The sequence below is a fragment of the Ursus arctos genome, unplaced genomic scaffold, assembly GCF_023065955.2.
Source record: "Ursus arctos isolate Adak ecotype North America unplaced genomic scaffold, UrsArc2.0 scaffold_12, whole genome shotgun sequence".
Lineage (NCBI taxonomy): Eukaryota > Metazoa > Chordata > Mammalia > Carnivora > Ursidae > Ursus > Ursus arctos.
Window position 1 is genome coordinate 57,880,914 of NW_026622786.1, and position 14,408 is coordinate 57,895,321.

At 41.1% G+C, this 14,408-nt stretch overlaps 1 protein-coding gene and 1 long non-coding RNA gene across 24 annotated transcripts in view; one reads left to right on the top strand and one right to left on the bottom strand.

Annotated features, from left to right (window-relative positions):
* The window catches only part of FGGY (FGGY carbohydrate kinase domain containing), a 399,022-nt gene that overhangs the window by 356,454 nt on the left and 28,160 nt on the right, over positions 1-14,408 (bottom strand). For 18 of the 23 annotated variants that reach the window (XM_057310627.1, XM_057310624.1, XM_057310621.1 and 15 more), the window contains 2 exons: positions 8,530-8,641; positions 2,993-3,144 (listed from right to left, as the gene is read on the bottom strand). The exons of 2 other annotated variants lie outside the window; for them this stretch is intronic. In XM_057310627.1, the coding sequence (XP_057166610.1) occupies positions 2,993-3,144; positions 8,530-8,641 (264 nt within the window). Of the gene's footprint in view, positions 1-2,992; positions 3,145-5,620; positions 5,697-8,529; positions 8,642-14,408 lie in introns of those variants that run through there. 3 more of the 23 variants (XM_057310630.1, XM_057310631.1, XM_057310632.1) reach the window with 3 other exon arrangements.
* The window catches only part of LOC130543456 (uncharacterized), a 34,606-nt gene that overhangs the window by 9,536 nt on the left and 10,662 nt on the right, over positions 1-14,408 (top strand). The gene's annotated exons all lie outside the window — the stretch shown is intronic.

Consider the following 14,408-nt stretch of genomic DNA (forward strand, 5'->3'; position numbering starts at 1 on the left):
CACACACACATTTCCTCACCTCTAATCCAGTCCCCTCATCCCTGCCAAAGGTATCTAAGACATTCCCTCCCCCTTGCTTAAAAACCATCTATTACCAAATAAGCCCTTACCAAACTGAGCCCAGGCTACTTACCTGGCCTCATCTCCGACTACACTCAGAGAAGCATCCTGGGCTCTCATCCCAGGACCTATGTACCTTACCAAAAATGAACCACAGTTTTTCTCTAGAATTTCCTCCCTGTCTTCTCTAATAGGCAAAACCTCCACTCCTATCTTGGGACTCATCTTCAAGAACTCCCAGAAGCAAATTATTTTCCCCGAAAGCACTTTGCATATTCCTTTATCAAGGTACTTAGAACATCTTCTGATAGTTCCTGTTCCGTGTCTCTTTCCTCCACCCAACCCCCTCTCCTTTACTTCCCCACCACTGCGCCAGAGGACGCTGGGCCCCTCAAGGGTAAGCCTGAGTCCTCTTCGTGCTTGTGTCCCCTGTGCCTATGACACTGCTGGGTCACAGCAGAACCTCAGTTAATATCTGGTGAATTCAAGAGTGAATAAGGGAGTAAACAAATGACAGACCCAGGAGCTTAGCACAGAGTCTCACGTTTGGACTCTGATGTGCTACTGAACAACTCTTTCAAAGCTATCTAACCTCCTGGTCCCCCAGTCTCCCATCGCCACATCCAAAAGAAGGTACTGTCCTCTGTGTCTCCACAAATGGGTGCCACTTATAAAAGTGGTTTTATAGGTCTGTGGGCCAGCAACATCAGCATCACCTGGGAGCTTGTCAGAAATGCCAATTCTCAGTCCCCATCCCAGGACTACTAAATCAGAAATCTACAATTTAACAAGATCCCCAGGTGATTCATTTACACGTTAAAGTCAGAAAAAGGTCATAAGCCATCCAGGTCAGGTTTTAAGGAGAAAATGCTAAAACTGGTATTAGACAATATCTTTTATTTTGAATTTGCACTCTTGATAAAAATCAAAGGAATTCTCAGCATGGATTCCTGTATGTACTTACCAAAATAAATAAATAAATAAATTTAAGAAATTTTAAAAACAGATTTGAGGCTCACCCACCAGGTAGTTAAATACACGATGAGATGTTTAAGGCCTTTCTCAGAAAACTCTGAAATGGAACTGATTAGATAGATGGATGGATGGCCAGTCTTAGGAGGTCACAATCACTGACTGCCATGCAATCTAGAACCTAATTATTTTCTCTGTGCTTTATTTAGTACAGTTTGATCTCAAGCACACAGCACTGAGCCTCCAGAGAGCTTCACACCAGATGTGCATTCAGACCTCCTGGGATATACAGCCCCAAGCCGGCCCTGAAGCAGGTGCTCAGTAAGGCCCTGATAATATACCAATGACCACCTGCCTGAACCTCCTTACCTGTGGCCAAGAAGGGTGTGATGGAGCCAACCCATTTGTTTTCTTGCACCATGTTTAGGCTGGTTTAAAAACACCACTGCCCCTGTTCCTGGCCCTACCCTAAGTGACATATGCTTTAAAGAGGGATTTCTGTGCAGCATGACACGATGGGGCGAGCTGGGATTTGGAGGCCAGCAGACATGGGTTTAAATTCTGGCTCTACCATCCGTTTAGGAAGATCATACTGCTATATCTGTCAGCCTCAGTTTCCCATGCTGTCTATCAGGCCAAGCTTGCTAAGATTAAATCAATTAATGTCTACAGAACACAAAGCAGAGGGTGGGTGCAGTGCAGAGTAGTTCTATATTCTGATTGGTATTTCAGGATATATTTACATCAGGTTTTCAAACTGGTCCAGACCATCTCTCTCACTTTATAGATAGAAGAAGTGAGGCCTGGGACGAGAACTACTTTGCTCAAAGTCACACAAGGTGATGCCAGTAGAGTCAGAAACCCCTGACTCCTAAAATGCTCTGTGTTTTCAAACTCTTAATAAATATAGAAGCCTTTTTGCAAATTAAAGCTTACACAACAGCTCAGTATGCTAAACAGATAAGAAGCCAAACCTCCCTTGATTACTGATGCCCTCTTTGCTTGTGTCTCTTCTGCTCCCGGTGGCAATCCAGGGACACTCTCTCAGCACCCTTACACTCCTCTCACCCCCATATACATTTTGAGTAATTGAAGACTCGGCCCACCTGAAACCCCAGAGCCAGAAAACGAATCACACCACGTCTTACTCATTGGACGGATTCTCTCCTCACCAGACCACCTAGGGATTTTCAAGTCCCTCATGTTCCCAGAGGACTTGAACTTTCTCGAACATCCATCCCTGCTGGGCACAGTGAAGCTGACATCACCATTATCCACACTTCATAAAGGACCGAACATCTGGAAACAGCAACCACCTGCAAGGGCTCCGTCTGGAGATCACCATATCACTCAAGGACATGGAAACTCAAGTTCAGGTGACATGAGAAACCCCAACATGCCACCAAAGCCAGATTAATCCTCGGGGGATACAGTGCGTAGAGAAAGAAGGTTCTGGTTAGAAGATGTGGACTTAAAGCCCAGCTCTGCCACTTTCTATTTGGAATGGTAATCAGCCTCTCTGAACTCCAGGAGAGTCCTGGATATTAAGAGAACTGATTTTGGAGTCGGCCAGTCTCAAGTCCCAGCCCTGGCTCTGCCACATACTTATCATGTCATTTTGGGTGAGTTGGTTAATCTCTATTAGCTTTAGTTTTCTTGTCTACAGACAACCCTCACCCTCCCAAAAAAGAGACAAGCCCTACCTTCATAAGGCGGCTGCTTGGATTCAAAGAGATAATCTGTGTCAAACACTTATCACCGTGCCTGCCTAAGGTTAGCACCTAAAAACAGGAAAGATTTAACTGCAACCTAATCAATAAATTGGGATCTAGCTTCCTCAGAGAGCTGCTGGGAAAAATCACACGGAACAGACTTTAGCACGGCTCCTGGTACAGACGGACCCACAATAAACAGAATCCCTGGCTGTGATAAGCACGCTCTCTCTGCCACAGACGCTCACCTCTTTTAGCCACAGAAGCTTCGGGGCCTGCATCTCCACGGACATTACGCCGCCGACACACTGCAGGACACGGTGCTTGGTTTCGTTGATCCTGTGGACCTGACTGACTGCCCGGTGGTCCAGCCACATGATGATGTTCCGGTGGGACTCCCCTAGCAGAAACGAGAGAGGGGAGGACACGCGCACGATCTTAGCCTTCGAATTCGAGGGGGGCGCTTCCGCAATCCCAAGGGCACCAGTCTGCACAGCTACTGTAACTTCATTCACTGACAGCAGCAAGGGAGGGGGCCACTACCAACACGGATTAGTACGTTCCACCCAAACCTTGGATGTGTCCTTTAAGTGTCACCCCACGGTTACATGTCTACACTAAAACCAGTCAGATCTACCAATTAATTAGATTCTTATTCATTCTCTCTCAACTTCTCCCCCTTCTTTCCTATCTCTTCTGTTCCAGAAAACCTTTTCTGGGTATGTATTCAGGAAAAGAGCCATGAGGTAAGTCTAAAACAGTATGTTGGCTTTTTAAGATCTGTTTGCACAGACACTTCAACAGAATAATAAATCCAATATAACACACCAACTACACAATGGCTTTTATCTGCTTATATTCCCACTTCTTCTAGTCGCTTTGATTAAAATTAGTTAACTTAGGTGTTTCCCCCCCCCCTCGGTTTGGTGCAGTGGGAATCACTGGAATTTTTTTCCAGTTTGAGGATTAAACAGACCAGTTACAGGGGGAGATACATTGACAGAGTCATTAAATTTTTCTTAGCCTAAGTGTCCTTACCTACAAAACAGGGATAACAACACCTAATAGCATATAAGGGTTAACTGAGATTTTCTGTTCACTGAAAAGGCAATGCACATAAGGGCAAGTACCTATTACACAGTAGGCTCTCAAGAGGAAGGAGAAATAAGAAACAGAATTTAAAACCAGCTGGAAAAGAAGCACAGGCATGCACCTCACATCCTACCTCTACCATCCTGCAGCCCACACAGGAACGAACTGTCCCTTTCTCCCTCCCTTGCACGGCCTCAACTAATTCCTCATGTACTAATGGGCAAGCCAACATTCTTTTTACGGTCCTCTGCTTCCTCGGATGGCAAAATGCAGAGATCAGCAATAAACAAACTGGGAGATAATAAAAGGGAAAGATAAAAGGGGACCCAACAGTAATTGAACCAGGCACTTCACACATTATTTTGCAATTGCAGAATAACTGCAGCAATTATATATCTTTGCTAATAACAAATATTTATAAAGCTGTGTGTGTGTATGTTGTGTTCCAAGCCCTGTGCTAAACATTTTACATGCATCATCTCATTTAATCCTCAAAACAACTCTCTGATCTAGGTCGTTTCCCATGACAGACTGACTCCAAGATTAAGACATGCTCCTATCTCACAGCTTGGAAAAGCATATAGCGTGCTTTGAAACAGATCTGTGCTGAGAACAGATAAATAAATTGGTACAACAAACTTCAACGCAAGCTACACATATCAACATGAATAATGACACCAGCTGGGATATTTTTAAACACCATACACATTGTTTGTTGTTGGGAGTATACACATATGTTGGGAAAGCACAGAAACGACGTGTTTGTGAACACCAGCTACAGCAGCACAGTCACCTGCTGGGCAGAGGGGGGAGGCAAGGGCCGAAGCTTCAAGCAGTTCTTCCTTTAAAAAAAAGTCTGTGGCAGGGGCGCCTGGGTGGCACAGCGGTTAAGCGTCTGCCTTCGGCTCAGAGCGTGATCCCGGCGTTATGGGATCGAGCCCCACATCAGGCTCCTCCGCTAGGAGCCTGCTTCTTCCTCTCCCACTCCCCCTGCTTGTGTTCCCTCTCTCGCTGGCTGTCTCTCTCTCTGTCAAATAAATAAATAAAATCTTAAAAAAAAAAAAAAAAGTCTGTGGCAAAGATGGCAAATTTTCATGCACTTACCCTCAGTAGTGCGTACATAAGAGGCTACGAATTTTATTTTCCTTACTTTGTCATGTCTCTGAAAAAGAATCTTTAAAACTGAAAGAACACAATGCCAACCTAAGAAAATATCGAAATCAGGTCATCATCACCATGATGAAGCAAGGACTCAGTCTCTGCTTTGCCTGCCGGGGCGGGGGCAGGGGGAGGTTCGGGCCCCACAAACTTTGAAAATAAGGAAATACAGGAGAACTTCCGGAGACACATCTAAGATTTGTTGTTGTTGTTTTTAAGATTTTATTTATTTGACAGAGCGAGTGAGAGAGAGAGAACACAAGTAGGGGTAGAGGCAGAAGGAGAGGGAGAAGCAGGATCCCTGCTCAGCAGGGAGCTCCATGAGGGATTCGATCCCAGGACCCTGGGGATCATGACCTGAGCTGAAGGCAGACACTTAACTGACTAAGCCACCCAGGTGCCCCAAGATTTGTTTCTAAATAGCTGAGTGATTATACTGTATAATATCACTGCTTAAAGTTTTGGTTCTTGACCCTCTGTGCACACAGAACCACCCAGGTAGTTTAAAAACATCGATGTCCAGATCTCATCCCAGAAACATCACAGAATCAAGACTGTGGGCGTGTAGGCACACACACATTAGAAGCAACTGCTAGAGCAGAATTTGGGTTGTACAGTCAGTTTACCCATGGGCAGATTATCCATCCATGTATTCACTCAATTAACATTCTGAGTATCTCACAGGAGGTGTGCCAAGAACGCCTGTGGGAAATTACTATGAATTAGCAAAAACATCTCAATATTAGGTTTCTACTGAAGAGTAGCCTAAGTGGTAGCTCCCTCCCTGACCCTGAATTACCACCCTTGCTTCTTCTTGTCCCCAAGAGCTCCTGTGGCTGGGATGACCCAAGCAGAGTTGTGCTGTGAGCCGGGGGGGTTGCAGAGAAGGGAGCAGTCAGCATTGCCACCACAGTCCAACCTGGGTGCTGTCTGATCTTCAAAGGAAAGAAGATCAAACAAGAAAAGGCTAAAATGAGAATATTTTATCATGTAGTAATGATTGGTGTTCTTAATCTATTGTACTAAATTTACTTGGGGGGTTTTTCCCTTTTCTTTCTTTTTTTTTTTTTGGTTACCATCTTTATATTTTTGCCAGTTTTGTGAGTTTGACTTTAATGGTCATGGTTAATTTCCTGACCCCACTGCCTGCTCCTCACAATTATTCCAGTTAACCAATCAAGAGTTGTTCACTGCCATGCAGGCATAAGAAGGCTTGAAACAACCTTTGAGTCACCTTTAAAATTCAAATTTCATTTTCTAGCACAAGATAATCCATTTCAGACAAAATCTAACCTTAATAGAACCTGTTGAAAGGCAAGAAGCTGGTAAGGGGTGCCTGCCACTGGACGCGTTTGATGAATGGGTACATTTTAACCTTTTTGGTGGAAAAAAATTATTTCAACACTAATAATTAGGGTTGCAACCTAACTACCCTTTTAATAGAAGGCCTGTTAACAGGAAGCAATTCCACCTACAATGAGAAAAAAGATGGCATCCAGAGAGGGTGCATATGTAAGCAGGTTTAACAAGGAACTCTTCTCTTCCAGTTCAAGTGTTCTTGCTCCTGGTATCTTAGCTGCCCATTCAGCTGCACCCAGTGATTCTCCACATACCAGACTATGGAGGAAACTTTAACAATGCTGATGCCCTAGTCTCAACACAAGCCAAGTGAATACAAATCTTGGGGTAAGGCTCATGAATTGGGGATTTTAAAAGATCCTGGGTTGATTCTACTATAAAGCCAGAATTAAAAACCATGTACCTTAGCAGATCAGAGGTCAGCGTCCTTGGAACCTAGGGCTGTTAACATCTAAAGTCCCACCCAAAATGAGAACTCATCCAATAGCATCCCTAAGAGACTATCACCTGGTCACTACTGAAAGCAAGTCATACAAGGAAGTGCAGACAGCCTGCCCAAGGGGCCAGCTCCATGACTGGCCATCTCTCATAACCGGAGAGGGCTTGTTGCTGCCAAGCTGAGGTCTGCTAGTCCAGGCTCATTTCTTCGGTCTGTGCTTTCTCAAGTGGCCCAGATTGGGGCTGTTTTGCTCTCCCAGGCCAGTGATCAGCCACCGAGAACAGGGAACATTCATGTTTGTCTTTGACACCCCAACACTTAATAAGAAAGGGCTTGGCACATGGGAGGTGCTAATAAATGTGGGGGAAAAGGGGGGAAAGTGTGTGTGTGTGTGTGTGTGTGTGTGTGTGTAAACATGGGCATCACTACCACTGTGTTCTAACCATTCATTCACTTGCATACTTTTTCCAGCACATGTAATTTATATAAATCACTGTTCTATGAATTCGGTCCATAAAAGTGAGAGGGACACATTCTCTTTTTAGGAATTCATGATCAGATGGAAGAAATGTTTCTGAGCATTCAGGGGTCAGGATCTCAATCCTCACAGCAAAGCTATGGTTCATTACTCCAATTCTTTCAGAAAATGCAGAGGTAAAGTGACTCGCTCAAGGTGTCACGGCTCAGCATCAACAGAGATGAGATCTGGCACCTTCCTGACTCCAGTTCCAAGGTGTCCCAGTGTACCCTAGTATCCACAGCTGCCCGTTAAGAAAGGCACTGCTACAGCAGTGTGCACTGCTGACGGTTCTCAAACACAATCTTGGCCTAAAACACATCTGCAGTGGCTATCTTGGCATCAACTCACTGATGATGCCTAGAGCCACACTCCTTAGGTGGAACTTGCAATTTCCAGTGCACTGTGGTCTCCACCACTCCCAAATGTCTTCTACTCATGAAAAGGTTGAAAATTAGTTGAAATTTATCTCCACACATGTGCTATTGTTGTTGTTGTTGTTTTTTCAAACCTGGTCCACTTTACTCATATTCGTTACCTACCCAACTACTATGGACTTTTGGGTTTGCAACCTCAGTGCTGATGCTACTTGCTAAAATTTCCCAAGAGGGACAGACCTTGACCTATGAAAAATTTCTGATGGTGAATCCAAGTGGCACAAACATTTTAAACAGTTCATTACTGTACTCACAAGTCTCTATCAGGACAATATCATTAAGCGGGAATGTCCTTTGGTCTGGCTACTGAAAACAGGCCAATCTGTTTCCAGCTTCTGTGTGATGCATGGTCCTGTCTGCCTTATTCTATTTCCTTTAAATGGACTTGGCTCACCTATTCAAATAAAGATGCTACAGGAGCTTCATACACAAAGCGAGTGCAGACACTGACATTCCCTTCCCAGAAAACACTCAGATCACTTGCCTGTTTCAAGGCCGCTCACTCTGAGCTAATGATCCCATGTCCTTCCTTTCCACGTGGAGAACAGTGAGTTCTTGACTGTGGCTCTTGGGCATGAGTAAGCCAAGTATCTCCCTAATCCAGCCCCCATGTCATCACTCCCACAAACTGTTCTCCAAGCATGTAACCTCCAGGACATGATTCTGGTCTCCCTGCTCCACCACTAAATCTCACCCTTGGCAATAAGAGACACCTGACCTCATGTTCCACCTGGGGCCCAGCCAGTCTCCCACCACCAGGGAAAGAGAATGGAATGGTCCTACCTTCATGGTTTACTGGTAAAGGACGAAACTGCTTATCCAAAACCACCAGAGAACACGTGGCATCAAACCCAAGCCCTCGGATTTGGTTTACATCAATCCCTTGTACAACTTGCTGTTTTAAAAACAAACAAACAAACAAAAACATAAATTACAAGACAGGCTTTTAAAAGACTGAAAATGGTTATGACTAGAAAAAAAGTGAATGGCTAAATTTAGTAAAGATTTACAACAGAAAACAGATAAAAGTTTAATGTAACTAAAATGACAGAAGATCCTATGAATTAATAAGACAAAGACAACCAATCTAACTGTAAATCAAGCAAAGGACATGGCAGGTCACTTCATAAAAAAAAAAAAGAAATAGTCGAAGAGCATATAAAAAGATTCCCAACTCCAGTTAAATAAATGAATGCAAATAAAAACACACCTACCTTTGCCTTCCACATTGGCAAATATGCATAAGATTAACAGTATACAGCAGTGGCAGACAGAGAGAAGCACACCTTCTCTTACATTACTCTAATTGTATAATAATTTGGTACAAATTTTGGAGAATAACTTCAGAGTATTTATCAAAATTAAAAACGTGCATAACATTTGCCCAGCCAACTCACTTCTAGGAAACTAGCTTAGTGAATTATTAGCCTAAGTTATATGTGGATTAAATTTAACTGTAGCACTACTTAAGAATATATTTAAAATTTGGAAAAACTGTTTTTTACTAGATTTGGTACATCTGCAAAATGGAATATTGTACAGCCATTAAAAAGAGGCAGAGAAGTAACTTCTGCATGTGGTACTCTGAAGAGGAGTGGCAAATTCTTTTAGCAAAATAAAAGTATCTCGCTGGACAAAAGCATCAAAAACAACCATCTGGGGGCTATGGAATGTGAATAAAGCCACATTTATTTATTTATTCTTGAAAAATCAAAGCATTTAATTTTTAAAAAGGATTTATTCTTGAAAAATCAAAATTGTATTTAAAACATTCCCACAAATACAAAAGAAAACAAAACAAAAAACTCTAGGACCAGATGGCTCCACTGGGAAATTCTGTTAAACATTCAAGGAGGAAATAATTCAATTCCTTCACAAACTTGTTTAGGATATAGTGAAGGAGGGAACGTTTTCCAACAAATTCTACATGGCCAGCATTACTCTCATAACAAAGCCAAACAAAGACATCAAAAGAAAAGAACACTATGGGCCAATATCTGCCATGAAAATAGGTGTAAAAATCCTTAACAAAACATTACTTACAAAACACGCATTATATATTATGACCATTAGGGGTTATCCCAGGAATGCGAGGTTGATTTTATAACTATAAATCAATTAATGTATTACACATATTAACAGAATAAAGCACAAATACCTAATGATCATCTCAACAGATGCAGAAAAAGAGAGAGGAAAAAAAAAACAAAAACAAATCAATAAACCCAGAGACAAGGGAACTTCCACAACCTGATAAAGAGCATCTACAAAAACCTAAAGCTAACATTACACTTCGTGATAAAATGAATGACTCCCTCCGACTATAAACAAAGAAAAATGTCTCTTTCACCACGTCTATTCAACCTGCAGCTAGTGTTTCCAGCCAATGCAATAAGGCAAGAAAAGAAATTTAAAGCACACAGAGTGGAAAGAAAGAAGTTCAAGCATCTTTTTTTGCAGAAAACATGATCTCATGTGCAGAAAATGCTAAGGTATCTACTAAAAAAAAAAAGCTACTAGAAGTAATAAACAAGTTTAGCAGGATCACAGGATACAAGACTAGCATATTAAAATTAATTGTATTTATATACATGAGCAGCTAATATATCAAAGTTGAAATTAAGGAAATAATTCCATTCAGAATAGCATCAAAAACAAAAACAAAAAACCCAAAAACCTCAGTAATGAATTTATCAAAAGAAGTTCAAAACCAATGCCCTGAAAAGTATAAAACATTGCTACAAAAGAAGGTACAAATTGGAGAAATATGCTATATTCATGAAATGGAAAACTCAACATTGTGAAAATGGTAATGTCCTCAAATTAATCTACAGATTCTATCTACACAAACCCTATAGAAATCTCAGCAGGTTTTTGGATATTTGGAGTTTTTTGTTGTTTACAAATTGACAAGCTGCTCTTAATATTTATGTAGAAAAGTAAAGAATGCAGAAGAGCCTAAGCATTTTTGAAAAGAAAGAACAAAGATGGAGAATTTAAGCTACTTTATATAAAACTATCACTACTAAATCAGTGTGGCATTGGCATTAGATAAATTTATAGATTAAATGGAACAGAAAAGGAATACAAGAAATAATCCCAAACATTTATGGTTGATTAATTTTTTATAAAGGTACCGAGACAATTCAATGGCAAAGGACAGTCTGTTCAATAATAGGGCTGGAAAAACTAAATGTCCACATGCAAGAAAAAAAAAAACACAACAAAACTTACACTTCTAGACTTTTACCTCACATGCACACAAAAATTAATTCAAAATGTGTCATATCTCCAAATGTAAAAATTAAACTATAAAACTTGTAAGTGAAAATTTTTCTAACGTGAGTTAAAGATTTCTTCAAAACTAAGACTCATAAAAGAAAAAAATGGATATATTTGTCTTCATCAAAATTTTTAAATTTTGCTCTTGAAATGCAACCACAGGAAAATGAAAAGATAAGCTACAGATTGGAGAAAATATTTATAATTCATACATCTAATAATAGACCTATGTATAGAATACATAAAGAACTCTTATAACCGAAATAGTAAGAGAAAAACAACCCAAATACAAAATGGACAAAAGATTTAAATATACACATCACCCAAGAAGACACATATCACACACAATATCCAATAAGTACATGGAAATATACTCAACATCATTAGTTATTAAGAAAATACAAACTAAATCACAATTGTAAAATATTGACAATACTAAGTGTTAGAAAATTCGGGAGAAAGTGAAAGCCTCATACACTGCTGGCAGGAACGGAAAATACAGCCACTTTGGGAAAACAGCTTGGCAATTTTTAAATATAGCTTATCATACAACCCAGCAATTTTACTTCTTAAGCATTTACATTTACCCAAGAAAATAAAAACGTATGGCAACATAAACTCTTGTATGTAAGTATTTATAGCAGCATTGTTCAGAATACCCCCAAACTGGAAACAAATCAAATGTCCATCATAGTTTAATCAAATGGTTAATCAGGGTGGTATACCCACACAATGGAATAGCACTCAGCAAGAGAAAGGCACCAACTGTTAAGTGCAACAACATGAATGAACCTTAAAAACATTACGCTAAATGAAAGAAGTCAGACACAAAAGAATGCATGCTGTAGGATTCCATTTATATGAAATTTCTAAAAAGGAGTAACCATAAAGACAGAAAGCAGATAAACAGTTATCTATAACTGGGGCTGGGGAATGACCACAAACAGTCACAAAGGAACTTTTTTAAAAGTAGCAGAAGTATCCTAAAATGTGATTATGGTGATAATTGTACGAATGAGTAAATTCAATAATATCACTGGATGGATTTGATGGTATGTAAATTACACCTCAAACTGTTAAATATTTTTGAGAGGTTCAGCTAAAGATGAAATGGAAAGACATCCATGACATGTTAGTAAGATTAAAAAATATATATAGATCTCCTCCACTGAGGACGAGCTTACATTGAATAAACCCATCCTAAGTTGAAAATAGCAATAAGTCGAAAATGCACTGAATATACCCAACCAATCAAACATCATAGCTTTGCCTAGCCTACCTTAAATGTGCTAAAAACACCTACATTAGCTTCAGTTGGGCACAATCATCTATCACAAAGCCTACTTTACACTAAAGTGCTAAATATCTCATGTAGTTTGCTGAATACTGTACTGGAAGTGAAAAACTGAACATCTGTATGGGTACAGAATGGTGTAAGTGTGTGGGTTCTTTACCCTCACGATTACAGGGCATACTGGGTGCTGCGGCTCGTTACCACTGCCCAGCATTAAGAGAGAGCATCACACTGCATATTGCTAGCCCAGGAAAAAATCAAAACCCAAAATTCGAAGTACAGTTTCCATGGAATACCTATCACTTTCTCACCATCATAAAGTTGAAAAATCATAAGCTAGGGACGAATTTGTATACAACAAATTGTTAACAGCAGCGATTGCCTGTGAGAGCAGAAACTGCAGTTCGAGGATATAGGAGACTTTTTACTTTGTTATATAATTTTTAAAGTTGTAAAATAATAGATTGTTTCTATTTTTTTTTTCATGATAGTGAGATGGAGCCCCACATGGGGCTCCATGCTGAAGGTGGAGCCTGCTTAAGATTCTCTCTCCTTCTGCCCCTCGCCCCATCACTTGTACATGCCAAACTGCATGAACGCTCTCTTTCTCTTAAAAAAAAAATGAGGATAAAACCTTTTAATCCCACAAAAGTCAACTCAAAAGTGCTCATCCCCATTTAAAATACACAATTCTTCTTTTTCCCTGTTTCAGAATCCCAAACTTGTAATTTAGGATTCCAGGGGGGAACATCTGCTAGTGACCCATCTGTGACTGCTGGCAATATCTTTGCCCCACAGCATGAGACGAATGTCCTGCATACCTTTACGACACTGACCGATCTACACCTACATTCATGAAATCTTTCTTACTCACAAAGCAAAGCACACTCTGTCGTGTAAGCACATGTACAAATGATAGGCAAAGGGAATAGTGATTAAGAAGACTGAATAAACTCAAACCTTCTCAAGAATTATGGAGTAGGGGCGCCTGGGTGGCACAGCGGTTAAGCGTCTGCCTTCGGCTCAGGGCGTGATCCCGGCGTTCTGGGATCGAGCCCCACATCAGGCTCCTCCGCTATGAGCCTGCTTCTTCCTCTCCCACTCCCCCTGCTTGTGTTCCCTCTCTCACTGGCTGTCTCTATCTCTGTCGAATAAATAAATAAAATCTTAAAAAAAAAAAAAAAAGAATGATGGAGTAACCTCCCAGTAGGTGCAAAGAAAATATTCTCTTCAATCTATTTTATGAACCCCTCTGAAGACCTAGAGTTCCATATTCTACTCATGGCCTTTCACTCACAAAGGCTCAACCTCTCCATCTCTACAATAGAAATTGATCACAAAGAACTAGAAGAATAATTGTGACATGCATTTAAATCTGATTTGGTTAGGTAGCCACACCCCCAGCCTTACATGAAAACGTCTTACGATCATGCTGATCCAGGAGTAGGACCACCCTACTCCCCACCCCAACCCCCATCTAAACCATCCCAGAAAGATGGCTGTCAAGGCCACACTACCCAGAAGGTACCTGGGACTTGACCTGCTAACCTGAGGATTCCTTTTAATGCTCTTATTAATGGAAGAAGAAAGCAGTCCAGTAAACTCACCCCAACGACTTGGCATCAAGGGAATTTCCACAGCTAGAGAGAAAGCACATTGCTCTTCTAAAGAATTTCCAGAGAAGATTTCTGTAACTTCATTTGGTAACCTGGTCCATGTCTAACAACTGTCAACTCGTAGCTATGGGGCAGCAAGCAAATATTTGGGGAAGGGATTGTGCATCGCTTTGTTCTGATGGTGGGAACCAGTTCAATCCTGCATGTGTTTTAAATCAGCAGGCTCTGCCATATTGGGTGGGGAGACAGTATTCCTTTGAAACCATCCAAACTGAGAACTGGAGGGTCAGAGGCATACCTGGCTTTTTCTTTAGCCCTATTTGGAGCAAGGGTCAAAGCCTAAGGCCTCACAGACAGAGTCCAACTTGCAATTGAGTTTTGTGGCTGGTACTGTATTCTTTTCAATCTTGATCTGAATGCCTTTGTCAGCCTTGAGGGTGTGTGGCGTTATGAAATCCCTGGTTCCCTCA